Source organism: Aythya ferina (assembly GCF_964211825.1).
Source record: "Aythya ferina genome assembly, chromosome: 15".
Classification (NCBI taxonomy): Eukaryota; Metazoa; Chordata; class Aves; order Anseriformes; family Anatidae; genus Aythya; species Aythya ferina.
Window position 1 is genome coordinate 1,792,877 of NC_140314.1, and position 27,246 is coordinate 1,820,122.

Genomic DNA, 27,246 nt, shown 5'->3' on the forward strand with positions numbered 1-27,246 from the left:
ATTTATAAAATTACGTGTTTCAAGTTTACATAGCTAGAGGTAGCTTAGATGGGTGCCGATGAGAGTTGCTTTCATGTTTGGCATCCTTTGGACTTCTGAGTCAGACAAACCACAAGTGTGAATCAGTATTCTTATAATAGTTTCAAAATAGCTGATAAACATGTTAAGTGTGCTAAGAAAGCTGGGAGTGGGGAGGGAGCAGGGGTTTGGGTACGTGCCTTGAGTCAACACCAGCTTTTCTCTGTGTTGCCACAGACACCTGAGCTGTAGGTGGGCATGATGGGACAAGCCAGAGTTTGGGACACAACTGGCTTTTCAAACTTCTCTTGAAAGGCATCGATAAAATGACCAAACAAAGATTTTTTCAATTCTGAGTACACAGAATTACTCATCTGCATCCAGAGAAATCGAGAGAGGTACTGTGGGCAATTTCGTAGTGGCTTGAGGACTCGGTTCTGAGGGTCAGAGAAACGAAGTCGGAACTAGATGAAAGAAAAGTTAATGTCCATTCCTTGTTAGAATCTGCAGCAGGTCTCATTTTCCTTACAAGCTGACCTTTAGCTGGGAGAGAACACAAATTCAGTCAAGTTGATTCCCCTGGCTGCTGATGTGCCGTCCTGGGGAGGTCATGGGGAATCCCACCATGTGTTGTTCTGCCAAAGGAGCTGGGCAAACCCGTCACGACATTCCTCTGCATGCATAAAGATCCCTTATAACCAAATGCAAGCACTTTAAAAAGAACGTTGTTTACTTCTTGGAGTAGAGCAGCCTGCAGGATTGGAAAGCCCGTAATGTCGTGTTGGAGGAACTTGGCACGTTTCTGGTGATAGGGAGACAGGGATCTCAGGGAGTACAATTCTGGAGCTGTAAGATGGTTGTGAATGGCAAATGGGTCCTGTGCAGTGCAAGGAAGGAATGCATATATTCACTGCTCTTATCCCTCCACGTAGCCTCTCTGAGGGCTCGGCGTTCCCTGTGGTGTCCTAGGGAATGGCAAGCATTAACAAATAGCACACATTTATTTGTACTGTTGAGCATTTGCATCTTCAAGGACTTACAGGTGTGTCCAGCGCTCCAAACCCATCCTGTAATTTCAGATGTAGTTTTGAGAAGCTGGAGACACACCCAGGTTTGCTCAGTCAAAAGCAGCCCTCTACAACTGGAGACCTGCGCACTGAGGACGCAGCAACCAGCAGCTGGAAGGTGAGTGCCACCAGTAATCCTCCAAGCAGGGCTCTGCAAACTGATACTGTCTTCTCCCGGAGAGGAATCTAGCTTAACTATCTGAATTATCTCATGCAATGAAGTGTTTTGCCAGACTTAGCAGACCCTCAGTAGTTTTGTGTGCTTTGGATCCAGTTTCAGATAGGTTTTGTGAAGTGTGTTGATATGTGTAAGATTGTTTGCAAGATAGTTATTTGAACAAACACCTTTCAACTCTCCTATTTTTATTTTTATAGTTAAGTATTATTCACATTTGATTTTTCTTGGCTGAAATAAGGTGATTCCTTGTGTGCATGGGCACCCTAAAGATCTCTGCAGAAATGTTGCCTTTGCTCCCGCGGCTTGGCTTCTTCCTTTTGGTTGGTGAGTATTACCGTGAGGGTGACGGGTGTCCTGGGAGGATTTTCCTCACAAACAGCTGAAGCTGAGATAGCCCTCATAAGGGAAGATTGTGCTGAAATGCCACTGAATGTTATTTAGGTGGTTGCTTGAAATCCCCAGCCTTTAGTCCTGCTTATTATAGTGTCTGTGAACCAAAATATATTAGTTCCTGTAGCAAATTAGCAATTAGTTTCTGCTCCTTCTACTGGAATATGCAGGTGTCTCTGGGAAACCCTGATGAAAATCTGATTTTCCAATTTTATATTGACATCTTGTACAGGGAGAGAAGTCTCTGCCCAGTAGAAGTGCACATGTTGCTTGTGCACTTCTACTACATAGTTGTAGTGCACGTGTTGCTTGTGCACTTCTACTACATGCTTGTGCACTTCTTCTACATAACTGCTTGTTAATGGCTCTTAATGCAATTGTTTTTAAGACTGGCAGGTCAGTAATGCCTGTGGGGGACGAAACTGGTCCTGTCCCTTACGGCTGCCATGCCTGGGCACTAACGAGGCACAGGAGTGACATCAGTGTTCTGGAAAGGCTTTGTTTCCAGAGCAATGAACACAAATCTTTGATGATTCATGACACAAGAGGAGTCTGTAGCCCTTACATAGAATTAGGATTGTTGTGATAGTGAACTGGGGGCCTCCCTGGTCTTGCAGAACGAGGAGCCAATCTTCCTCTTCCTCCTTTCCCACACGGATCTCTGAGCATTGCTCTTACAGGTCAATGGGACGATTTCTGTGCTTAAAGATAAACATATGTGCAAGACCTTTCCAAGACTGGGGCCAGAGGGCTTGGCTTTATTTTTCCAAGGTCCGATCCTGAGGTGAGGAGGAAGTGATTATTATGGGTGGAAACAGTCCCAGCTCCGTCTGCAAGCAGGGAAGCATGGCCTCTGGCACTGAGCTCTTGGTTACTTCGGGAACTCCTCTGGGACATTATCTAGGAGTAAATCTAATGTATGTTAGGATTAGAGGAACGCACCTGGCCACCTATGGGTATGGTTCCTTTGCCTGTTACTTAGTGGCAGTTCCCTATTAATTAAACGATTCAGAAGGTATAGCAAGTAGTAATCAAAAAAGCTGTTACAGTAATTAGGGACTCCTCTAATCCATCCCTACAAGCTGTTTTACAATCCCTTTGTTAACGTGGGCCATTGTATGGAGAACTCATTCACACCCAGTAAGCCACTGCCTTCCATCTCCTCCCCCTTCCCCATCACAGCTCAGTGATGAGGGTCTCCCATCCCATTGATTTGTGCCCAAATATTACCACAGGTTTGACTGGGACTGTTCTGGTCTTGCACAGCCTAGGCTTTTAGCCATAGGGTGTGGAGGAACCACAGGTCATGACACCATGAAGCACATCAGCATTTGGGGATCTTCTCTCTCTTCCCAGAAGGGAGAACACTCCTGTGTGAGAAGTACATGGACAAAAAAGACTTGGCAGTGACTCAGCACCACCCAAATTGGGCCCGTCAGCCCTGCAGTGTAACCTCAGGAGCTTAAACCATTGTCTTCTCCCTCTCACTGCCTCTGGTTTCATGTGGCATTTATTGCAGACACTTGTTCTGTCCTGTCACAAACCAATGGAAGTCCCTGCCTTAATCTTTTTTTTCTGTACACAAGAGATGCTGAGCTTGGCAGGCTTCTAATCTGAAGTAAATAATAGTAATGCCAGGGAGAATTGAGTTTGTCCATGCTGGTTTGGTTTCTAAGCTCACATTTCACCATATTTTGAACTTCATGGTATTGGGAGGGGAGATGTAAGTTTACTTTGGGAACAATGTGTGGAGTAGTGAAGTTGTTGGGAAACAAAGTGTAGGGTAGTGGAGAGCTTGCACGGACCTGCTGAGAGCCAGCAGTGACAGGTTGGTTTATTTTAGAAAATCCCTGCTGAACTCTTAGGGCTGACACACATGGGCACTGCCTGCGCCCTGTGCAGTCCTGCAGCACTGGAGTGTTTTAATCCAGTGAAGGATTTAGCAGGAGAGGTGTGAAAAACAACAAAGGCTTGGCCACAGCTGACAGAAATGATTCTGTGAAATACTGTGTCCAGAATGAAGAACAGAATAATGCAGGGAGATGAGTGAGGTTCAGGACCTATTAAGCCATTTGGGGGTTGGACTGAGAATGAGCCCTCTGTCCTACATTTGCTGCTAAATCACACCACGTTGTCTTCCAGGTTGGCTGGCAGCTGATACAGCTTCTGCTGAGACATACCTGGTAAGGCAAACTCTGTGTTTCACCCATGTCTTTGCTTGCAAAGCACGTGGGGGTTGGTGGTCAGCACGGTTTCTCCTGACAGCAGGGCATTGATGGGCATCAGCTGCCACAAACCAAATTAAGGGTGTTGTGAGGGAGGTGGGTGCTAACTGCCCTTCCTCTGAGTGGTGTCTCCGAAGTGCTGAGCAGTGGGGATGGCTTCTCCAGGTCTGTGCAGGGCTGCAGCACACGCACATCACTAGATGCTGCAGGGAAGGTGGTGTTGGATTACTGACCACACTCAGATCTTGAGAGAAGTCCATCCCATGGGCCTGATGCCAGAGTGATGGGAGGACTTGCATAACCCTGAACGTTCTGGCTGTTTAAAGTACAAAACCAGTAGTGATATCAACTTTACAGATGGCAATTACCTAACATGTCAGGATAGGAGCTTCGGATGTAGGTATTTGTGTGTTTTCAGGCCAGATCCGAGTACAAATGGTTGTAGGGTCCATGCTTCTCTGTATGAAATGATCACAGATAACACTGCGTTAACATCACTCTGTAGTTACACTGGTATCTCTTTTCTCTCTTTCTCCCTGCTCAGTGCTCCAGCTCCCCTGTCAATGGTGAGTTTCTTACCAAGTAATTTCTCTACAGTAGATTCAAACATAGCTCTGTATACATTTTCCTATCACAGTGCCTTTATCTTTGTCTCTCTCTCTCTCTTTTTGGGAAATCAGAAACTACCGTGTGTGCTTCAGTGAAAAGGTATGTGAACCATCAGCAAATTACCTTGGCACCATTTCCCTGGGGAGTGTTACTGGTTTGTTGGGGATGTCACTTTGGGTGGCAGGAAGCCTCTGAAGCCTGGTGTAGCACCTTCCTCCCTGCAGAGTCCCAGAGATGCCTGTGGGCAGGGAGAGCCCTTGTTTTGCTGGATTGAATTGCAAAGGGAAAATGGTTTCCTGGGGCTCAGTGTCTGTGCAGGGCAAAGAAAGGCAGGGCAAGTCCCTGATGTGCAAGACAGCTTCTCACAGGGGGGATTTACTGCTCCAAGAACCTTGGCATCAGTGCTGAGCTTGGCTTGGCTGGTGATGGGGGCCTAGGACACAGACAGGTCAGCTTCAAACCTTCATTTAATTTGGTTTCTACCTAGGGGTAAAAACTTTACAGGTACTTTATCCCTGCTCCCAAATGGTGCCAGCTAATGATTCTTATCATCGGGGTTGTTTGTTTGCTCTTCTTCATTCGTTTTTTTTGGGCTGTGCCTCGTTAAGGCTGCCTGGCATTAATGGGTGGGCCAGACCTTTTCCTGGAGGGTAGCGAATGGCTGTTCCTGCTGCAGGTATCTGAGTGAACAAATATTCAGTGAGAAATGAGAATCACTGAGAAGGGATTGCCTTGCAGAGCCGTTCACCAGCGAATGACCAACTGCACATCCTGCAGCTGGGCAGTTCTGCGTGGCACAGCTGTGCTCGCTGTAAACAGGAGCATCATCAGAGCTAAAAAGAATCAGGGGAAATATGCACTGGGAAAGAGCATCCTCTGGAAAAAAAGAGGAAAAATCAGAGTCACTGCCTATCAGACTGGTAACCTCTCCCCCTTCTCTCCCACCTGCAGTCTCCCAGACAAATTTGTTTGCTACCTGAGCCCCTCTGCAGTGAGCAACCTGAGCAGAGACGATGCTTTAAGCTTGGCCCACAGGATCACCAAGAACTGCCCGTTGAACGTGACACACAGAGGAATAAACGGAGAGCGAGCTCCCTCCTTCCTGACAACAGAGGAACTGCAGGTAATCTGTTGTCCAGCCTCACCGCAGTTCTTCATACAGCTAGACAGTAGTTTTGAGAATTGAGGATTCAACTCTTGTGCCTCCCTTATAAGCTCCCAGAGCTCACCTTGGTGTTTTTTTTGTTTGTTTTGTTTATTTTTTTAAAATTTATTTTTAATTTATTATTATGGTGTCTGGCTGGTGCTTTATGATCTGCAAATCTCAGTGATAGAGGCAGTCTATTTATAGGCACCATCACACAAATTTGAGGCAGAAAACCCAGTGATTTAAGACATCCAAAGCTTGTAGGATCCAATAGGCTCATCTCATTATTCTTCTGACTTTCTTTTCTGTATGTTTGGGACCTCTTCAGGTTGCATCTTCTTTGGTGAGCAAGTTTGAGCATTTCACTCCTGCAATCCTGCGTGAATTGGGCCAGGTTGCTGTTGGGCTGTCCGTATCCGACATCGAAAATAAAATAAGTGATGAAGACCTTGAAGCATCTCTTCCTGCCCTGGGTGAAGTTTGTGGCTGGAATGCTGACCAGTCCAGTGCTATTATCAATAAACTGCTCCGCTCTGGCTATCAGGTACAAAGGTTGAGGTCCAGAAATGCACCTTACACCCAGTATAGCTAGTTGCACAAATGATCTTTGGCCCTTTGTGTACTCATGCCTGCATGTATTTCCCTTCAGATTTCAGATGGACAGAGCCTGGCAAAGCTAGGGAGCTTGGTGGCTGGCCTCAGCAGCAGCACGCTTCAAACTCTTCCTCCAGAAGTGATCTTGGAAGCCATTAAGTTGCCTGAGTTTGTCCAGCAGTTGGTGACCCTGCCCTCTGCTCTGAAAAGGACATTTGTGGAAATGGTGAAATTGTTTTTCTCTATGGACGTCACAAATTAGCAAAGCTCCCATGACTCACAGCCAAGAACACTGGTTACCTGGGGCCAGGCATTGGCACATACCTGCACACACACACGGCATTCCCTCGGGGGTATTTGTCATTGCTAACCGGAGTGTGCAGCAGGACAGGCATCCCACGTCCCTATCCCTGGACCCGTGTAGATGTCCTTGGCTGCCAGCCAGCGTGACCTGCCAAGCCTCTTAGGGCCTGGGGCAGGAGAGAGAGTTTTTCTACAGGGTATACCTAGAAACTACTCCCCACTGACTTGATAAGATGCTGTCAGGGAAAGGTTATTGCCATGGTTTGGGGTGAGACTATGTGAGAAGTGAAGGCTGCTCTCAGGAAGCCCCTTTTAGGACAGACTCTAGCAATGTACTATACCATTTCCCTGTGTGACTGTACAGGTCTTGGACTTCTTTTCCCACTTTTCCCAGCCATGACTTTAACCTTCAAGTTGCATGTGCAGCATTTGAATTTGTTGTTATTCGTTCTCCCTTCTGTAGGAAAGCCACTGACCCATGTTTGGTATAGCCTGTAGCATGTGCTGGGGCAACAGGGCTGTCAGGGTTGTGTGTGATGCCTTAGGGAAATAACATCTCCACCAAAGGATTGCTCTGCAATGTGCCTTCTGGAGGTGAGGTGTTGTTTGGGTTGTCAGAGAGGGAAGAAGTGTCTCTCCTTTCTGACCTACTAAAGGTTTTTAGGGCATAAAGCCAGGAGCCGGGGAAGTGATAGAGACAGAATCATCCCCTTTCATCAGAGCCTCAACTGTTAGCTCCATGCAGCTCTCCTAGTCTGATGCATGTGTCAAACAGGAAATATTTCGTATTAGGTCTTTGACAAATGCCCAGATGATCAAGAGAGGAATTCCCCTGGCCTCTTTCCAAATTTTCATTTCTTCAACAGAAATTATTTTAGAATTGTTATTTTTATGTATATATGTGAATATACGTATGGTTTATTTTATTTATTTTTTTATTTTTTTAAGATTTCTTCCAGTGTAAGCAACCCTGCTGAGTTGGTTAAACTTATCCCTGATGCTCTGGCTAGCTACATCCCAAAATCATTGCTTGTTTTTGAGGATGAGAAGCCCAGTATTGAAGATCTCAACAGAAAAATGTGGACCCGAGAACAGGTAAAATGCTAGCAGCTGGTGTCCTTCTCATCCCTCAGTGTCAGCCTTGGACATTGCAGAGCTGTGGGACCACTCTGCAAATCTGTTTGAAAATACAGGTGAATGTTGCAGAAGAGCATAGTAAACCACTGTCAATCTGGCTTTGCTCCACAGGCTGCCATGTTTTTCAGTGATGTGATAAAGAGAGAGCCTGACTTCAGCAGGTAGTGTTTTCTTAATCTCCTTCTGTTCTCCTTGCTTGCTTTGCTTGTGTTATCCATATTGCCTTTGTCACAAATGGCTGCCTCATCATTTTTAATCTGTAGCAAGAGATTGGAAAATACCATTCAAACACAAACACAGGCACATAGCACCAAGGCCTACAGGGTTTTAGCTGCAAAATGTGCCTGTAAGCCAGACTTGCTTTCTAACACAAGGCTTTATTTCAGTTTTGACGTGTGGCATGTACTAAAAGCAAGTAGAGGAGACTGATCTTGTACATCAGGGCACAGCAGTACAGCTTGGTGTGGAAAGTCTCCAGATTATGTTTATTCAAGCAGTGATGGCTCTTTGGTCTCCTACAAAATGCAAGACTAGCAATTTTGAGTAGATGGAGATTGGAGAGCATTAAGATTTAAGGATGGGAGAGGTTTATGCTTGTCATATTTGTCATGTTATATACAGGAGATTATAATTGACGTTTCTCCTGAAGTTCTTGCACCTCTGATTTGCTTTCTGTAAATGTACAGACTTTCCCAGTCAGTTCTCCAAGGCTACACATGTGCAGTTGCTAATGAAATAGGAACAGAAAGAGTTCAGCAGCTGGCCAAAGTCATGAAGAAGAAGAATGTCCAGCTAGGAGAAGACCAGGTCAGTTCCTGTGTTCCAAAATGCTGCATTTGATATTGCAATGGAGATATCAATCAGGATTGTTCAGCAAGAACAAGAATGCTTTCAGTTTAAGGGACTAGAACAAATGTAACTGGTCTTGGGTCTCGATCACACTGTTTTGAATTTCTTCAGGGAGAGGCAAAGTCAAAACCCTGTTGGCTAGGTGTCTCAGGAACCAAAATCTCCAATTTCTGTCTTTTTATTTCTTTCTTTAGAGTGGGGTAAAATATTTATATTTATTTTTTCTTGTGTTTCCATGCTGTTGTCTTTCTCTGATATAAAATCCATTATCCTTTCAGCTGAGTTGCTTAGTGAAGATGGTGACGCTGCATGGGATTCCCAAGGATTTAGATAGCTATCCAAAAGACCTGTTGCTATTTTTGAGGTAAATGGGATATGGTTTTCATGTTGTTGTGTTAGGCATTGGTGGGGAAAAAAAGGCATGACTTTATAAGCTGGCTGGTAATGACTAATTCATGTTTGACATTCATTTCCAATTTGTTCAGGCATCCTTACAGAAAAAAAAAAATCATACTGTGGAAAGCTTTCAAAACAGTTTTAAGGTCCTTTCAAATTTAATCATCCTTCGTACTGGTAAAACAGAATGAAGCTCTTTTTAGATATTTCTGCCTTGATGTGAAACCACTATGGCTTTTTAGTAATTTTTATCCTCTCTGAGGGGGCTTTTCTCTTACAGCATCAGATGAGATAGACAGTGGAGTGGATTTCTTTGTTCCAGTAGCTATCCGCTGTGGTTCTGTATCCAAATCTTGAACAATTTTAACTGAGTCTCACAACAGAGTCCTTAAGCTGAAAATGAGTTTTTGAAAAATGTGGACTTCAGTCTTTGAGAAGAAACTTCATAGAGTTTAGACCATGTGTGTGGAAGACATTATATTGAACAGAGCTGACCAACTGTTTGATCTCACCCAGCAGAGTTCACAGAGTGTTTGTCTTTCTAGTCCTTCAGACTACGCAGCAACAGGAAGCTGCAGGCAGTACTTTGCTAGTGTTGGGAAAGCCAATCTTGATCTTCTGCAAAGAGACTCGTCTGAGCGAAAACAGCTGCTGTTGGAAGCTTTAGCATGTCTGGTATGTGGTCAGGGGACAACTCTGCACAAAGCCGTGGAGAGTCTGGGGTTGTCAGCTGTCAACAAGACCAAGAATGCTCTTCTACAATGGTATCCAGTTCTATTTAATGCCTCTGTCTTGTATTGCTTTAGAAAATTTCTGGAACACAAGTGAACGAGGAAAATGCAGAGATTCTGGGTCATCTGGTCTGTGACCTGGGTGAAGAATACATTAGAAGTTCTGGTGAGAATTTGCTGGAGCAGTTAAGCCAGTGTGCATCTTTCCTACCTGATCAAGAAGAGGCTATTAAGAGTGTGATCAGCAGTGGTAATACTACGTTTGGGTATGCATTTGTCTTCTTGGCATCTGTAAAATACTTCCCTAAAACAAAACCCTTGTCCTGTTGATACTTAAGTGAACTCCAGCTGACCAGCTTGATCATAAACTTGAATAATTTGTTTTAAATTTCACATTGGGCCTTTTATTTTGTTTTATCTGAACTTTGTTCAGTTGAAAACTTAGCCTGGAATTCAACTGAAAAATATATAGTTATTTCTGTCTCACCTGCAGTAGTTATCAAACCATTTTTGTGGTTTGTTTTTCACTAACCAAACTTATCTGAGATAGTCCTGATGAACACAGATGGGCTCTAGCTGTTTGTCACCTAACGGTTTTCAGAAAACATTCTGTTTCCACCTCCTAAACTGCCAGATGCTTAATAAGTTCCTTGCTGTCTCTAAGACACATTGTCCAAAGAGGCAAAATATTTTCCTTCCTGTGTCAAATGATCTAAGATCTTGGCACTGAATGGGCAATAGTAAGCAGTAGATAATCTTTGGTTTTCATGCTTAAGAAAATATTGTGTTTGTTAAATGCCATTTTATTATACAGCTGCCCTATTCATGTTACTAACACTTGCTTCTGCTCCACTGGAATGAAGGTTGGTGTAACAGGAAGTGATTGAGAAGTTTCAAGATATAAATCTTCTACTTTCTTAACTTAAAATATTATAAAGGCATAATGCTGGCAGCTTTTAAGTTCCTTTTTTTTTTTTTTTTTAATCCTTGAAAACTAATCCTTACTAATTTTTGTATGCAGGCCTCCTTCAGTGTGGTCAGCTTCTACCTTAAATGAGCTCGGTGGGTTGATTCCCATATTTGATCACAGCATCTTGCAGAAGATCCCCAAGGTGGGTTACTCATAGGGGTGTGAGGAGTTTGGGAAGCACTCCTAGGATCTGCAGTATAGTAAAAATACTATAGAAATATAGTATATTAATATAATATACTATAGAAACACAGTAGAAATGACTGTGGTTGTTCATGCTTTCACTAGTATGCCTTCATCTAAAAACATGGTGCCAAAGGGGTCAGATGGTCTGTGAAAAGTGAGGATTAATCGAGTCAGATGGCCTGCAACTGCCAACCTAGACTGCTGTAATCTTCTTCCTATAACTGTCAGAAGAGGACCAGAGAGGTAGAAAGCAGTAGTAACTATATACAGAGCTTTGTGAGGAGTTAAAGTCATTTACAGGGCATACAATATGGTAGAGTTTAATCATTTAGAAATTACACTATGGCAAACCAAGGAAAGGTCTCTAAACTTCTAGCAGAAGTCTAGCTGCCCGTAGTATCTCAACAATAAGGCTTCTCATCTGTGTGAATAATCACTTATTATGCTGATGATATACCCAAGATTGGAAAATCTTCCTGATGAAACTTTTTCTTTGCAGAATGCTTTAACACTTTGGCTGAAAAACTTTGCACACGATTCGCCTTTGTCAAGGGAACAGCTGGCCACCATTGTTGAAGAACTCCTGCCTGCTAGGCACAAGCGTGCTAGTGGTATGGGAACCTTCTCTGATCCATAACAGCAGTGTTTCCCCTGGTATTGGGGTTGACCCCAGTGCCTGTGGGACTCCCTGAATTTGTCTGAGTTGAGCTATGAAATAGTTGGTGGTAGGTTGCCCAGGAGGAGTATGGAGCAATGACTGCATACCTGTCTACCTCCATCTTTATGGAGAGCACTCAAAGCTTGAAGCAAAAGGATTTAACAAGGGGCAGTGGTGTTAGTATATTTAATACTTTCTTCAACAGGTTGCCCAGATGACAAGAAGATAACAGACACAGTTCTTAACGATGACCTGATGCCTCTTATGTATACACCTGAAGAGTTACGTGCTTGCCTGAAGAATGTCTCTCTGGAGAATCACCTCTCTCAAATCCTGAACTATGCCTTCAGTAAAGAGCAATTGGCTGTGCTAAAGGAGAATCTGGATCAGGTAATGCCAGGCTGAAGGATGCCAAATTATCCATTGATAAGATTGCTCAGGGACTTGTTCAGTTGAGTTTCAGTGTCTCCAGGGACTGAAACTCCACCATCTCTCTGCACTCCTCTTCCAATGTTTGACCACCTTTACTGTGAAAATAGATTTTTCTTAATACCTATTCAGAATTTTCATTGCTTGTTGACCCTTGTCATTTCACCACACACCTCTGAGAAGACTGTGGTACCATTCTCCCTATAATTTCCCAGTAAGTAGTTGAAGATGATAATTAAATCCTCTCCTAGCTTTCTCTTGTTCAGATTGAAATACCCAGCTTCCTCTGCCCCGCCGCTCCAGCATGGACCTCTGCTAGACTTCCTAGTGTTTGCTAGACTTTGTCAAAGTCTTTAGTGTATCAGGGAGTCCAAAACTGGATGTAGTACCTAGATGGGGTCTCACAAGAGCCAAATGGAGGGGAATAATCACTTCTGATCTGCTGACTGTGCTGCTGGTCCAGTGTTTGGTTAGTCTTCACCACTTCAAGGTATACCTCCACTCATGTCTCTGTTGAGTCAATTTGCATTGCTGCAGGTTTTGTTCCCTCCCTGGGGCCTGCTTGCCTGAGCTATCATACAGAAAAATGCATGACAGATGTGCTCAAGTAATCTCACTGGCTTTGGTTCTTCTTCCTTGCAGGCCTTTTAAGCTTTTCCACAGTAATCTTGCAAAGAGCATAGACATGACAAAGAGCGTTCATAGCAATAACAACAGTCTTTCCACAGACATACCCTGATGGGTATCCTGACAGTCTACTCTCCAAACTGGGCACCTTCCTTGATTCTGCCACCCCAGAGGAAATTAAAAGATGGAGGATAACTTCACCTAACACTCTGGCTTTCTTGCTAGAAAATCTGACCAAAGATAAACAGGTGGGGATTTCAATTTGCTTCCTGCCTAGGTTTGCTTCCTTGTTTGGGAGCTGCTGGTTTAGAACCAGCTTAGTGGTTTCCAATATGGTTGGTCCGTCTTTGAAGTCCAAACAAGTAGATTTAAAACGTTTTGTTTTTATTGTGTAATTATTGCATTTGTTTTAATTTTGAAGATGAAACCATAGATTCTGGCTAAAATTAACTTCTGAAAAAAAATAATTGTGTTCCTAGGCTATTGCACTGATTGAACGTTATGTTACCTTGGGAAATCCCTTGAACGCCACTGCACTGAAAGCAATTAATGGAAAACACTTTTGCCTTCTAAATGCAACCTCGCTGAATAGGATAGACTCCAACACCTTGAAGTGAGTCAAATATTGTGATGCTCTTGGCTGCTTGCAAAAACACTTCTGCATCAGCAAGTTCAGTTTAGTTTCTCTACACTCAGTGAAAGAAAATCTAGGAAGCAACTCAGTACGTGCTTTGTATCTGGGTTTAAAAGCCTGCTGTTCTCCATTCTGCCAGGAAGGGCTCCAATTTGCAATCAAATTTTTTTTCACAGAATCACAGAATGGTCTAGGTTGGAAAAGACCTCAAGATCATCGAGTCCAACCTCTGACCTAACACTAACAAGTCCTCCACTAAACCATATCGGTGACAACAAAAAACATGGTTTGCAAGCATGCTTTTATCTAAAGGCAAAACAGAGTTGATGACATTTACTTTCCTCTGAAAGACTGCTAAATGAAATTAATTAAATAACTACATCTTTTCAAACACACAAACTTATCGTTACACCATCAGAGCCATCATTACTTAAAAGACATCACATTGAGCAGTAGCCTGAGTAATTATTTTTTTTTAATTTAGCTTCTCTCCATACCTCTTCTATCTACTGGGAAGTACCTGGGGTTATATGGAAGAGGAGGTAATCTGTCCTGTGTAGAGAAGCCCAGAGAGATATTCAGAATAGTTCAAAAATTATTAACATTGAAAATAATAAAAACTCTTCCTAAATATTCATTTTTCTACAGACTGGTTTCTCTGAATTTTTCGTCCTGTCCACAGTTTACGAAAGACATCTTATATGCTAAAGCAAAACGTGCTTTCTCAGACCAGCACTATTTATCTTCTTACTATACGCACATTGAACCATATCTAGGTATGTAAAAGAACAATCTTTTACAGGGAAAGAGGGGGGTCTTAGCCAGAAGCTGAGTGGGGATCAAATACCGTCTTAAGATTTGGGAATTTTCAAAGCCAAACCGTTAAATGTTCTGGAGGGTTTACATCCTTTTCCAACTTGTAGGTGGCCTTAAATATTATTGAAAGAATCTGTACCTGACTTAAAATTCCCCAAATCAATTGCCCAACTGTCACAGGGAAAATCAGACTCTGGGCCTCTGGAATGTGTAAAGTCTGCTAGGACCCCTGGAAATCCAGCTGCTCATGCTTAATGCTTATCTCACAGCCATTCCCCATGTCAAAAAAATCAAATTTTCCCTGTTAACCCAAGAATTTATTCACAGCCTGAGTAAACTCTTCTTCCCCCTCCCATCTAGCGTCTGGCTTTGATGCAGACTGATTTAATGGCCAATATCATAAAACCCTGCAGCAAAATGAACTAGCATCTTTTTTTTTTCAGTTGGAACTTACTCCGTTAGCAGCCCCAGCCTAATAAATTTAGAAGACATCACTGTAGCTCCAGTCTATACAGATACACATCACTGCTAATTTGAGGGCTGATCTCCATGCTTGGAATAAAACATTCTCTTTTCGGTCACAGGTGGTGCTCCTGGTGCGGATCTCAAAGCCCTAAGCAAGGACAATGTGAACATGAATGTTGATACTTTGGCAAAGTTAAGAACAGACTCTTTGATGGTGAGCTGAATGTTGAAATTGTTTGACTCTTTGCGTGTATGCCATGCTAAGGGGTTGTTTCTGGTTGCATTGTCCATTGGTGTAAATCTGGAGTCATTCCATCACATTCAGAGTGATAATTGACTAGTGGAAAGTGGAGAACCAACCTGGAACTTCTGAAGAGGTTTGATTTGGAGTCATACGTGGATGCTTACCCAATCTCACTGGGGAATTTCTTTAGTTCAAGCTCTCAGAGTAGTAGTAGGTGCTTTCCTCTGGGCTACAGTACACAGCTATGTGACAAATCTTCCAACAAGAGCATTAGCAGTAATATCATCAATTTTAGAAGAAAGGGTACTGACCTGGGCAAGGACTGTGGCCCTCATGTGGGTCGAGGGGATGTGTCATGAGAGGACAACAGAAAGAGGCTTTGAAGAGTCACTGTGTTTATTCCCCTAACCTGAGGCAAGATTATTCCAACTGAAACTACTCACTGGAAGTTTGTCTTTCTCGTTCTTAACACTTGGGCTAATATAAACTTCACCAGTTCCTTGATCAGAGGTATTGTTGCCATTTCTGCCTTTACAGCTGTAAGTCCTGCTGTTTGATTTCTCCTAGAGCCTGACGCCTGCTGAAGTTAAGGGCTTGCTGGGGGGAAATATTCGTGATCTGGTGAAATGGCAGAACAAGTCTCCCATCCAGGAGTGGGTCCGAAGACAGAAACAGGCAGAACTGGATAAACTGGCCATTGGGCTCACTGGGGGAACACAAGAAGGCTACATAATCATCGTCACACCTCAATTTCAGCGTACGTAGTATGTTAGGGCCTCTGATCGTCGCGCTTCAAATATTTATTTTGGGGCCACAGGAAGGAAAACCACTGCCTTGTGGAAATGAAGTGCCTTTGGTAGTTTGTAAGAGAAGTGAGTGCACCAAGCTGATGCACCCCCTGAATCAGGGACCTTGCTTGAGATGGTTGCTTTGGGCAGCACTGCCAAGCAGTTCTAGTCCTGCTCTCAGCTGTGTCGTTGGTCTGGGCTACTGCAGACCCCTTCCAGTGGCACGTGTCACTTCCCAGCCACCCAGCCCCTCTAAAACGTTGGGTAGTGCTCACCTGCTCCCTTTGCCTTCCAGCATGGGGGGGGAAGTAAATTCAGTTCTGCCAAGGATGATGGCTGCTTACCAGTTAGAAAGCCCTAGTCAGAAAGCCAAAGATCTTCCCCAGATGTGGCACAAAGGGATTATCTCCCCACGAGGAGTGATTCAATTGTTGGTTTCTTTGCACTGATGCCTCCCTCTTTTTTCCTCTAGCACCATCCTCATCCGCTCTGGGCACTGTGGCTATGGCAGCCCACCTCTTGCCTGCTCTGCTTCTCAGTTTCCTGATGACGATGGCCTTGTCTTGAAAACCTTCTCTCAGCAGGCAGCAAGATGAGGGGGACCAGCCTGTGACCTGCTCTGAGGCAGGCCGGCGGGACAAAGGGGGACTCAGTGCTAGCAGGCGACTGCTACGTAGCCCGGTGCTCATTGCTAGGTGCTTTTCTCTTTCAAATCAATAGGAAAAAAAAAAAAAAAAAAAAAAAAAAGGTGTTCCATCTGAAGGGAAGATTTCAGACCCTTCAGAGCAGGATCTTTTTTTCCCTTTGTACAGACCAAGCCCAGGTTATACCCAGCCATACTGCTGCAACAAAACCAATATCAATATTTTATTGTGTAACCCTGGTGGGTGTAAGGGTGAGCGAATCAGCTGTTCTGCATGTTAACAATTACATTTCTCAAAGAGCTTGATCTCTCGACACTGCCAGGACCTCTGAGTGGGAGTAAAGTTTTCCGGCTGGTTGTAAAGAAATGGTGGAACTAAGTAAAAAATGCCAGAAGCAAAATATGAGTGTCTGTTGTCTTTTCTCCGTTTGCACTGCCTGCACTGTAGTGTCTGCAGGTGTTGGATCAAATTAAGTGTCCAGACAGGTGTGATAGTTTTCTATCTGAAAATCTGACTGCTGAAATCTGAGGGCTGAGTCTGTTCTCAGCTTCCTCATGGGACAGGCATAAGAATTTTGTATAAGGCTTTCAGCATATTTTTTCCATTCATGGGGGATTTCTGTCTGAAAAAGCCCTAGTGCAAACTGTACTTTGTCAGAATCTAGCCCTTGAAATCCCTTTTTCTTTTCCTGCAAAGGCATTATAAATGTTTATTGTCTGCGGTTTACAGAAAAGGAATGTGAGAGACTGGTCTGTCCATCATTGCAGATCTCTGGGTGGCAAGAGACATTTCCTCATTGCCTGCATCCAGTGGTGCTGGGGCACTACCTAGGCTGGGTGGGATTCCAAGTAAGGCAGCCTACATTTTTAACAGCATTTCCCCAAATCCTGATCCCTTAAATAGAAATCTTGATTTGTTTCCTTGTGCCTTGACTCACTCAATAAATGACATGGGAGAGTCTCCTCGGCCTGTGAAGAATTGAATTGGTGAGGAGGAAAGTCTGCAAGCTGGAAGGAGAAATGCTTGCTTGCAGAAGAGCTATGAGAGGAGAAGATAGAAGGAAGCCAGAGCAAAAGAAGTGGAAACTGTTCAGGTTTGTTAGCTGGAAAACAAACAAACAAACAAAAAACAAAAAACAACCAAACAAAAACCACAAAGCACTAAACACATCAAAGAACACATTTGATTAGGGGAAAAAGTTGATTGATACTTTATTATATAGTATTGCAACAGTAATCAAGACAAACTATCTCCAGTTAATCTTCCCTCTAATTAGGCCTGGTGTAGTTTGAACAAACGCTGATCAAAAGTCTCATACATTCATGAAGCAAGTTAAATGCAGTTTAGTGGATTTCTGGCCGAGCTTTCTGGCAGCATTCCTGGGCCATATTTTACCTATCTTGCAGTGGCCAGTAACTTGAATCCCTGAGTTTTCCCACTGCTGTCAGCAGATCCCAGTGGGACTGCATAGAAGTAAAACGCCACCCAGTGTGAGTGAAGCTGTCAGAACTGTACCCGCTGTCAGCATTAATGCATTTCCAGCTCAGTCAATGTTACTGATACTTGTACTATACAGAGCAACTAGGTAGTAATTATCTGTTGGGCTGCTTTGGGATGGAAAATCATCTGTCCTCCTTTCACCTCCCAGCTTCAAAAGTAATGAGCAAATTCCTTGCTGGAAGCAAACAGACCAACTCTTTTACTTTCCTGAGTTTCTGCATTTCAGCAGGGAGCTCGCCAGCACCATTATTTTGCAGAATGGTGAAAAACTAAAGGAGGGATCTACTGAGTATGGTGCTAGAGGTGGTGGTGTAGTGTCAGAGAAGCCCTTGCAGCAGTGATAAGCCCACGGCTATGGTCAGTATGTGCACCAAGCAGGAGGAGAGCCTGGATCCTGATCCTGGAGAGAGAACACAGATGAGAAATAACTGGATTATCCATATCAATACCACGTGTGAGCTGTTAGGGCTGTAGAATTGCTTTGGGGTTCAGGTACCCTGAGGGACTGCATGTGTAGGACAACAGTTTTCTGCCTTTTGTCACATTGGCCATACCCTGCACCTTCAGGCTTGGACCTGCACCCCAGTTGCAAACACCACCTTGCCATGAGCAGTCAGGAGGACTGAGTCTTCTCTTAATTTTGCTAGTGTAAAACAGGAGTGAATCTGTTTGAGTCAATAAAACTACTGAAGTAGCTCTATCAGGATACAGGACTTCAGATTTTAGGGCTTCTGCAGTGACGCCTATTCAAGAAGACCATGTGCAGCTAAAATATGGAAGGCCTGTATCCTTGCCCTGTGAAAAATAAAGCAGAGCACTGGCATTACTGCAATTTCTCCAGCTTTCTGCAGAGCGGCTGAGGGCTGCTGTGCGCCCAGAACATTACAAGACATCCTAGGATGCACCTTGCCGGACTTGCAGGATCTGAAGGCAGAATGCTGCAGACCCAGGGGCTATAAGGCCCTGTGGAGACATTGCTACCTGGCGTGCCAGCAACTGTCTCGGGTTTCTTGTGGACAATAGCATGCCAGGATTGAACCTGGCAAGGAAAAAGGCAGATCAGCTGCTCTGGTCAGTGAAGATTTCTGCCTCGGCGTCGATTCCTAAGACGTTCCTGACTCTTAACATGCCTTACCAGGTTCGGGTTGCAGATTGATGTATCCACCAGGGTTTGGTTTCGGTGGCTCTGGCACACCTGTGGGTGTTTTCTTGGTGTTCTCACTGCTGGAGGTGGTGGAAGAGGGTCCGAGAAGTGCCGGAGGGGCACCAGTCTTGCAAGCAAACGTTGTAGTCTTGACCGTTGAGGAGCTGCCACTCTTCTGGGTGGAGACAGTGGTGTTGGGAACTGGGGTGGGCTTGTGGGGAAGGTTCATTTCTGTGGCTGTGATGGCAGCGGGTGCAGTGGTTGACTTTGGGACAAGGGCACTGGAAGCACCGGGGGTGCTCGGGCTGGTGGTGGAATGGGTGGCAGGAACTGGGCTGGTGGTGCCCCCGGGTGCTGGGGTGTTACTGGGCACCAGCAGGGTGCTGGTGCCGCGGGTAACAGCGGGGTTGGTGACACCAGTGCTGGGGGGGGCACTGCCTGTGGCACCTGGGGGGGGGACGGAGCTGGGAGAGGTGGCACTGGGCTTGGTGGCAGCAAGGATGGTGGCGAGGAGGGTGACAGCCGGGGTGGTGGTGGTCTTGTTTGGGGTGGCCGACTGGTGGATGAGGCACGGGGCGATGGAGCTGGGGGCCGGGGTGGGCCGGGCTGTGGGGGTGGCAGCAGGACCCATGGTGGTGCTGGGCCGGGGGGTGGAAGCACGTGGGGCAGTGCTGGTAGGGAGGGTTGGGCTGACAGCCTTTGGGGTGGGGGTCTCGGGGCTGGTGTTTGGCGTAGTAGGAGGGCGGCTGCTCGTGGCAATGGGGCTGGGGGAAGTGAGGAGGGCGGTGGTGGTGGTGGGGGCGGTGGTTGTGGGGGCGCTACTGGCTGAGGTGGTGGGGTGAGGTGGGGGGGTGGTCCCCATGGGGCAGGGATCCTCCATCCCCCCGTGCAGGCCGATTCCCAGGATCCGGTCCAGCTCCTCCTGGCACTGTTTCTTGATCCAGCTAAGCACGGCGGTCTGATTTTCGGCTTTCTTCAGTTCTTGAACTTCTGTCCCGAGCAGGTTTTTGACGTCCATGACGCTGAGTTTCTGCAATACGCACACGGCACCTTTGGTCAGCCCCACAGCTGACACTGCCACAAGGTGCTTTTCTAACGGGGCTGCAGAGCAAGTGATAGCTTACAAAAGAACAAAAAGGTGAAAAATAGAGCCTTGGTGATTTGATAGGCCTGCAGGAGCCCCACAGCGCAGCCCTCGACTGGCCCTTCCCTTCAGCAGGGGAAAGGGCAGCAGCACACCAGGAGCGTACCTGCAGTTCGTTGGGATTTAGGGCAAGAAAAGTGTCGATGCTGATGGTGATGCCAGCGTTAGCCAAGTCCTTCAGGTCCTTTACTGGAGCTCCACCTTGAATAAAGCATGTGGGGGCCTAAATACATGCATCCCCGTGCCTCTTTGCCATGGGGAGGAAGGCGCAGGCTGGAGCACCCAGCACCTACCCAGGTAGGGTCGGATCTGGTCGTAATAGGCTTGGGTGCAGGCCTGGCCAGCAAAGGCCTCCTGGGCTGTTCTGTACAGCTGGTCCTTTTTGCTCTGAGAGCAAGAGGAAACGTCCAGTTCTCCGGCGCTCCTGGGGAAAGGGAGGGTCACAGGGCAGGGCAGGGGGCAGCAGCCAAGCCACAGCAAAAGCCCTTTGGGTGGCCGGGGGGGAGAAGTGCTTTGGCTCAGGCAGGAGCTGACACGGGGACATGGCAGGGCCAGAACGGAGGTGGGAGCTCGCTGCCCCTCTGCCCTCCTCCCCCGCCATCCCAGGCACCACGCAGGACCGGCAAATACCCCTACAGAGTGCTTTACCCGATTGCTTCTGGGGTTACTCCCTTGATCTGCTCCTCGCTCAGGCTACACAGGCAGCTCCCACCGATTCTCCGAAGCAAGGGGCCGGTTAATTTGCCCCCTAGCTCCAGGTACCTTGCGATGAGCTGCTGCTTCTGGAAAACACAACCAAGGGTTGTGTGTGTCCAGGGCAGGAAAATGCTTCTGGGGGGAAGGCGTGCGAGCTGCAAACCCCCTCCCATGCCTTGCTTGGGCACTGCCTTTGCTGCCACCAGCCGTCCCCCCATGTCCCCCAGAAGTACAGGTACCTGGGCAGCGCTCCAGGTGCCGTCCAGGGGGTTGAGCAGGGCGCAGAGCGTGTCGCTGGAGGTCACCTGCCACTGCCTGATCTCCTGCGCCGTGAACTGCCGGGACAGCGACCCCAGCAGCCTCAGCTGCTCATCCGGGATCCCCGCGGGGTACATCTGTATGGCCAGAGGGTCAGAGAAGAGGGTCGGGAAGGGGGGATGCTTCTCTCGTTGTCTTTATTAAGACAGGAGGTGCTCTCCATATCCCGAGGCAAATTCCAGCAGCCTAACGAGCTCTGAGAAACCCCTGTTTCCACCACACCACCACCCTTCTGCTCTCTGCCACGCATTCTTCACCCAGCTCATTTCACCACCTATTTCCCCACCCTGCTGCCTCTCTGCCTTGCCCACGCCATCCCCAGCCCCCAAACTCCTTGGTGCTTTGCAGGGCACCAAGGGGCATCACCCCAAGCACCAGCCCACCGGTGAGCACCTCCTGCTCCCAGCAGCGCCCAGACCCCGGTCCCACCCGTGCCAACCGGGGGGCCAAGCAGCAGCCCCTGCCCTGCTTCATCCATCACCTCCTGCAGCTTTTTCTTCACCATCTGGAGGTATTCCACGGGGAGCGACTGCTCCAGCACATGTGCCAGGCTGCTTTGCAGGACCAGATCGCTCAGGCAGAGGTAGAACTGCTCGGGGGTTTCGTAGTCAAAGATCAGGAGGCTGTCAGAGAGGGTGCTGGGGGTGATGAGCGTGGACGTGCAGTCTGCAGGTGGGGAGCACAATTCAGGGGTTAGCGTTTTCCCCCTACACCTGGCCCTGATCTCATCATGGGACCTTACAGCTCCCAGAAAAGCCCTGTGGAAGGGGCAGGTTATGGCAGTAATGCTGCTTGAACACCTCGTAGGGCAGGGCTGCGGTCAGCTTCCCGCCCCCAGTTCTCCTTCTCACTCTTGTGGCTTATTCACTTTCATTTGTCAGTTTTAAACTTATTCCTGGAGAATATGCTTATGTTTCTGCAGGCCATATGCGATTTGCTTTGTCAATTAAAAGCTCTCTGGTACAGCACAGCCACACGAGCTGCACGGGTCCCACAGCGCTGCCCCCCGCCGCAGCCCCCAGCATGCAGAAGGAACATTTCCCACATTTCCCCCACCTCCCCGGTTCCTTTATGGGCACTCTCCACTTTCTGCCTGTCCTCTCCCCCTCCCTGGGGGCTTTTTTCACCCCACGAGCTTTGAGCAACTGAAAGGATCCAGAGGGAAGGGAAAGGCTCACTGTCTGTGCTCCGCTTCAGCCGGGGGCGAGAGGCTGCTGAGGCCGCTGTGAAGGCGCTCAGGAGGGTCAGGGACTTCTCCCGCTGGGACCACCCCTGGCTGCTGTAGGTGGCCGCGATGCTCCTGGCAAACGCCTCCCTCGTTGCCTGCCAGGGGAGGGCAGAGGGTGCTGGGTCCCGCGGCCGTGGGTTGGCCCCGATGGATGGATGGGCGCTTTGGGGTTGGCTTACCTTGGCCACCAGGCTCAGCGTGGTCTGGTTCAAAGCCAGCACGAGCGGCCCCAAACTTTGCAGAGTGTGCAAATCCCAGCCCGAAGGATCCCTGCAGCCGACAGAAGGCACGGTTCAGCATCCTCACAGGTACACCGCCCCCCCTCCTGCTCACTGCCCGGCAAGTAGGGGCTCCTCACCCATACGCCGTGCCACCCCCAAGGAGGGCGGCATTAACAGCACCCCGCTGGGCCCCCGTCAGTGCTGAGCAGAGCTTCAGGTTCTCCAGGATGCCAGGATCCGAGGCCGTGATGGTGTCCGGCTCCATGTCACACACCAGCGCCCTGAGGCTGCCCAGCTGCTCGAGGCTCAGGCGGGAGCCGCTCGCGCCCTGGGAGAGGGACGTGGTGCTCGTCCCATGCCCGGCACGGGGGCCCCTCACCATCCCCAGCACAGAGCCCGCGGCACGGCCCCACTCACCACGCAGGCCAGAGCCCCGTGCAGGATTGCCCTGCGCTGTGCTGAGCCCCGGGGCAGCAGCTCCAGGTTCCCGTGGGCAGCCAAGGAATAAAACTCCTCGCAGGTCTCGCCGCGCACCTCGGCCACGCTGCGGGGAGCAAGAGGCAGCGGTGTGGGAAGGGGGGGGGGGGCTGGAAACGGGGGCACAGAGGCTGCCCCTTTTTGGAGAGTTGTTTTAAGGCGTGCCTCCCTTCTGAGCAATGAGTGGAAAGGGGTGAGCTTGTGCGTTGGCCCGTGCTGGGGGTCTCATTCCCAGCCCCACACAGCCCATGCTGCTTTAGCTGGCCTTGGAGAGGGGCTGGGGGTCTGCGGGGCTGGGAGTGCCCCGTGTTGGTCTGAGGGTGCCACCAGCAGCAGGTGATTTTCATCACGTCCTGCTCCATGTGGAGCTCCTGAGGGGCACCAGGACACCCTCGGTACTCACTCGAAGAAGAGCAGCAGGTCAGGCGGGTAGCCGCTGAAGTCGGCCGTCAGGTTGTTGGCAGCGAGCAGCTGGGCCAGGCATGACAGCTGGGCAAAGAAAAGCTTTTATTAACCACGCCAAGGAGGTGCGAGTCCCCCTCCACCCCAACAGCCCCCTCTGCCCACCTGGGCGCTGCTCAGCTCCACGCTTTTGTTCCGCATCTCCTGGGCGAGTGCCAGGACGGTGGCAGCAGGCAGGTGGTGGGCCTGGGAGCACTGGAATCCTTGCAGGACCGAGGCTGGAAGGCTGCATGGGGCAGGTACGGCTGCATCACATCCCTATTTTGGGTCCCTCCCTTCCCTCTGCCCCTGGTGAGGGTGAACCTGCCCTACCCTTCGGGAAATTCCCCTTTGCCTTGTCTGGGGCTGTGTGGGGCAAAGGGGCAGAGGTGCCATGACTAAAGGAGATGCGGTGACAAAAGAGATGCCCTGACAAAAGGGATGCCGTGACAAAGGAGATGCCCTAGAGCCACAGGCAGTGTCCCCTGCAGCCCCGGGGCAGTGCCAGGCTCCAGCTGCAGCAGGGTGCCCCGGGCTGTGGGTGAGGCAGAAACCAGCAGAGCCCGGAATTTTGGCCCAGGGGAGGAGGCTCCTGTTGTGCTTGTACCAGCCCGGTAAAGGGAAGGGCATTTTTTTTGTCTGTTTGTGCTACAACACAAGCCGATGGGGCTGAAATCCTAGCCCAGTACCAGAACCGGCTGCACCAGGTTTTAAATCTTCTCCAGCCCAAGTTCCCTGTCACGGCGGCGGTGACGCACGCGGGGAGAAATGCGACGGCCGCCCCAGCCAGGAGCCCCCGGCCGCACCCTGAGCCCCCCGCGCTCGTTGAGCCCTGCCAGGGGCTGGTACTTACCCAGCAAAGGGCTCGGTGACGGTCAGGACGGTGCCGAAGAGCAGGGCAGCCTGGGGGGGGGGGGGACAGGCAGACATCAGCTGCAGTGAGCCCCAAATCTGCCGAGGCTGGGCAGCGCTCCCAGCCTGGCTGCTGTGCCCGCAGGCTGCAGCCCTGGGGATGCTCCAGGTCACACGCAGGTGCAGAAGCCACCAGAGCCCGTGCCAAGGTTGGGGACAAACCCTTCAGCAGTGGGGCTCCCCCTGCCTCCCCTGGGACTCCCTCCCTTGGACTGGGAGCAGCACGGGGAGGTTGTGGGGCAGCTGCGAGCAAGCACAGTGGGGCCATGGCGCGGCCAGGATGGGGATGGGGCCAGGGCATGGTGACAGCTCTGCTGCTTTTGGGCCACTGCCATGCCTTTGGAGCCCCTGAGGCAACCCGCAGCGACTTACCAGCGCAGCTCGTGCCAGGCCTGTGGAAAATCCTGCAAAAAACAAAGCAAGATGGTGTTATAAAACAGGCAGGAGCACATGCAGAGGTGATAGGGGCTGTTCTGCAGCAGCTCCGGCTTTAAAGGCCGGGACGATTTCCTTTCTCAGTTTAGCAAGGTTTAGTAAACGCCGGGCCCTGATGCGGAGCCCGCTGCGGGCTGGCCAAAGCTCCCCGAGCAGAGCCACGGCTGCTGATGGCAGAGCCCGGGGAGCGCAGCCCGGAGGCAGGCGGTGACTCACGGAGGCTGAGGACGAGGGTGGCCAGGGCAGGGGCCGCCAGCAGCATCCTGCCTGCACCGGGGGCTTCGTCTGCAGGTGGGCACCGAGCAGGGGCTGCAGTCGGGGGGGGTCCTGGTGCTGGTTGCCTCCGTCCGGAGCTGGGGCTGGAGCTGAGCCCCGGTGCTGCCCGCACAGGTCCTCGTGCAGCCGTGGGAGGTTTCTGAATCCTGTATGGTGGGTGGCAGATCTCCTTCTCTGCCTGGTATTGAAATGAACTCTGTAAGGAGATGTCCTTGCTGGCACCCCAAGCTGGGTCCCCCTCGATCCCTTGGCTCCTCGTGGGGCCACAGCAGTGCAGGGGGGGAGAAATCCAGCACAAGGCGGCAGCCACCCTGCACGAAGCCCATGGGGAGCACAAGCGGGTGCTGCACCCCCTGCATCCCGACCCCGAGAGCCCCCCCTACAGAAAATAAGTCCCTGCTCCAAAAGCTGGATCAGCAGACGTGAGAATTACCTTCCTGGCCTTGGAGCTTTGCTCTGCCGTGGGTTTCAGGCCCCCACCTGCACCGGGAGCCCGCCTGCCCCGCGCCAGCCGCCAGGGATGAGCAGCGCCGGGGAGCGGTGCAGCCCTTATCTCCTGCGGGGTGGGGATGGTGCTCTGAAAAACGGGGTGTGACGGAGGCAGTTTCTCAACAGTGTTTTGTAAAGTTGCTTTCTTTCCTTTCCCCCCCCCCCTTTTTTTTTTTTTTTTTTTTTATTTATGTAAAGGGTCACTTTGAACTTTGGGGCTAACGAATTAATGCCTCTGGGCCGGCAGCTCCTGTGCTCCTCACGGAGACAAAGGTCCTGTGGGTTAGCCACAACCCCTGAGCCACTTGGGGATATATTTTATAGGGCAGCTGGGGTTTGGAACACAGCAGTCCTCAGGTAAAGGCTCAGAACCCCTTTTCCTCACTGTTTTCCTCTTGCCCTGGCGGTGGACAATCTCTGTTTCCTTTCTCACAGTTTTCTCCCTGGAATTTCTGGTCGTGCTTCGTGATGCCAGCCAGCACGTGCCATGAAAAAAGATGCAGAAAAAGAGGAAGCGAAGCCTTTCCAAGGAGATGCAATGAAAAGCCAGAGGGAAATGATGACGCAAGACAGCGAATGCAGTGCCTGTGACCTCTGAGCCCCGGGAGGAGACGGCAGCTGGGCAGTGGCGGGGTCCAGGTGTGTGTCCCAGCGAAGTGGGAGCTCCCCCTGCCTCTGGGTGCATTTTGGGGAATGTCAGCCTTCGCAGAGGGGCTGCACTCCCCTCCCTGTGGCTCCTGTTCGAGGGATGTGGGGGTCCTGTCCTGGTGCTGTCGGGGCTGGGGGCTGCTCACTGAGGGGCCATGCAGCGCCCGCTGCCCCCCGTGTCCCCCCGTCCCCGAGCTGGTGAACCGGTCCCGCAGCGCAGGGGCTCGGGCAGCTGCTGGCAGAGGTTTCTGGTTTCTATTTCAAAAGGATCCGTGATAAAAATAGCTGCTGCTGGAATGGTGCAATTACAGAAACTTGCTTGTGTGGGGCTGCTGGCAGGATGCGGCCCCCGCCCCAGCCTTCCTGGCAGGCAGTGGTGGGGAACAGGGGCGAGGGCACCGTGGGCACCTGTGCGGGGCACCACGGACACAGGATCTGCTCGGGGATCAAACCTGGCTCTGAAAAAACCTCAGGGGCTGTGCAGGACCCATCAGGGGAGGTGGCCACAGACCTCCGTGTTCTGGGAGCCTTAGCATTTTTGGCAGCGAGACGGGGTCGCTGCATCCCCAGCCTCCCGCGTCGGGAGGCAGCAGGAGAGCCCCCGCTCCTGGCGGCTGCTTCCCCGCTGCGGCCAGATCTCCAGCCCTAAAGGCTCACAACCTGAAGGCTGCACGTAATCTCTTTGGATCTTTTGTTTCTCCAGCTGTGCCAAGCCGAGGAATGAATTGATGTAAAAGTGCCACCGAAAACCGACGCCTGCAGGCAGCGCTCCCCACGGCCCCTACAGAGCCCAGCAGCGCGGGGCTGCGCTGCTCCCACCCGTCCTTGCCAGAGGTCTGCACTCTTAGCAGTTAGGAGAAACTTTCCTTCCACCTCTGTTTGGTTTGGGACAGCCCCGGCCGCCGGTGTTGTTGGTCAGGTGCTTTTTGTTGGGTGACAGAGCTCTGGTTCTGGCACAACACCACCAGAGGCTGTGGGGGGAGAGGAGCTGGAGGGGGCTGAGCCCACCCCGGGGTGTGTGTGCAGGAGGGGACAGAGCCCCAGGTGGCCCCTGGGACCCCAAATCCCTCCATACCCTCTGGGACATGGGGGGGCTCAACCAGTGCCAAGGCCGGTGCCAGGGCTGGGACCCGCAGCATGAAATGGGGTGGGACCTCGGGTATTTGAGATGGAAAAGGTCCCCAGGGAAAAATTGTGCAAGTGAGGACAACC

At 49.6% G+C, this 27,246-nt stretch overlaps 2 protein-coding genes across 2 annotated transcripts; one reads left to right on the plus strand and one right to left on the minus strand.

Annotated features, from left to right (window-relative positions):
- The first annotated feature begins 1,089 nt into the window (after positions 1-1,089).
- MSLN (mesothelin) lies at positions 1,090-16,505 on the plus strand. The gene is made up of 23 exons (XM_084536889.1): positions 1,090-1,203; positions 1,502-1,587; positions 3,796-3,836; positions 4,423-4,444; positions 4,559-4,586; positions 5,439-5,610; positions 5,963-6,178; positions 6,284-6,454; positions 7,480-7,626; positions 7,780-7,829; positions 8,355-8,475; positions 8,796-8,881; positions 9,459-9,588; positions 9,720-9,910; positions 10,666-10,756; positions 11,300-11,411; positions 11,664-11,848; positions 12,616-12,762; positions 12,994-13,127; positions 13,797-13,924; positions 14,549-14,643; positions 15,241-15,430; positions 15,934-16,505. The coding sequence occupies exons 2-23, from the start codon at positions 1,518-1,520 to the stop codon at positions 16,026-16,028; spliced, it is 2,622 nt and encodes an 873-aa protein (XP_084393015.1). The 5' UTR covers positions 1,090-1,203; positions 1,502-1,517; the 3' UTR covers positions 16,029-16,505.
- Positions 16,506-17,494: 989 nt separating this feature from the next.
- LOC311445165 (mesothelin-like protein) lies at positions 17,495-24,883 on the minus strand (the record flags this gene model as incomplete). Its single annotated transcript, XM_084536994.1, has 16 exons — positions 17,495-18,005; positions 18,741-19,779; positions 20,000-20,094; positions 20,187-20,317; positions 20,542-20,675; positions 20,829-20,984; positions 21,389-21,573; positions 22,086-22,230; positions 22,315-22,405; positions 22,494-22,684; positions 22,774-22,900; positions 23,237-23,322; positions 23,401-23,521; positions 24,128-24,177; positions 24,559-24,590; positions 24,838-24,883. 16 exons carry the CDS (start codon positions 24,881-24,883, stop codon positions 17,923-17,925), a joined length of 2,712 nt encoding a protein of 903 aa, XP_084393120.1. The 3' UTR covers positions 17,495-17,922.
- Between the last annotated feature and the right edge of the window lie 2,363 nt (positions 24,884-27,246).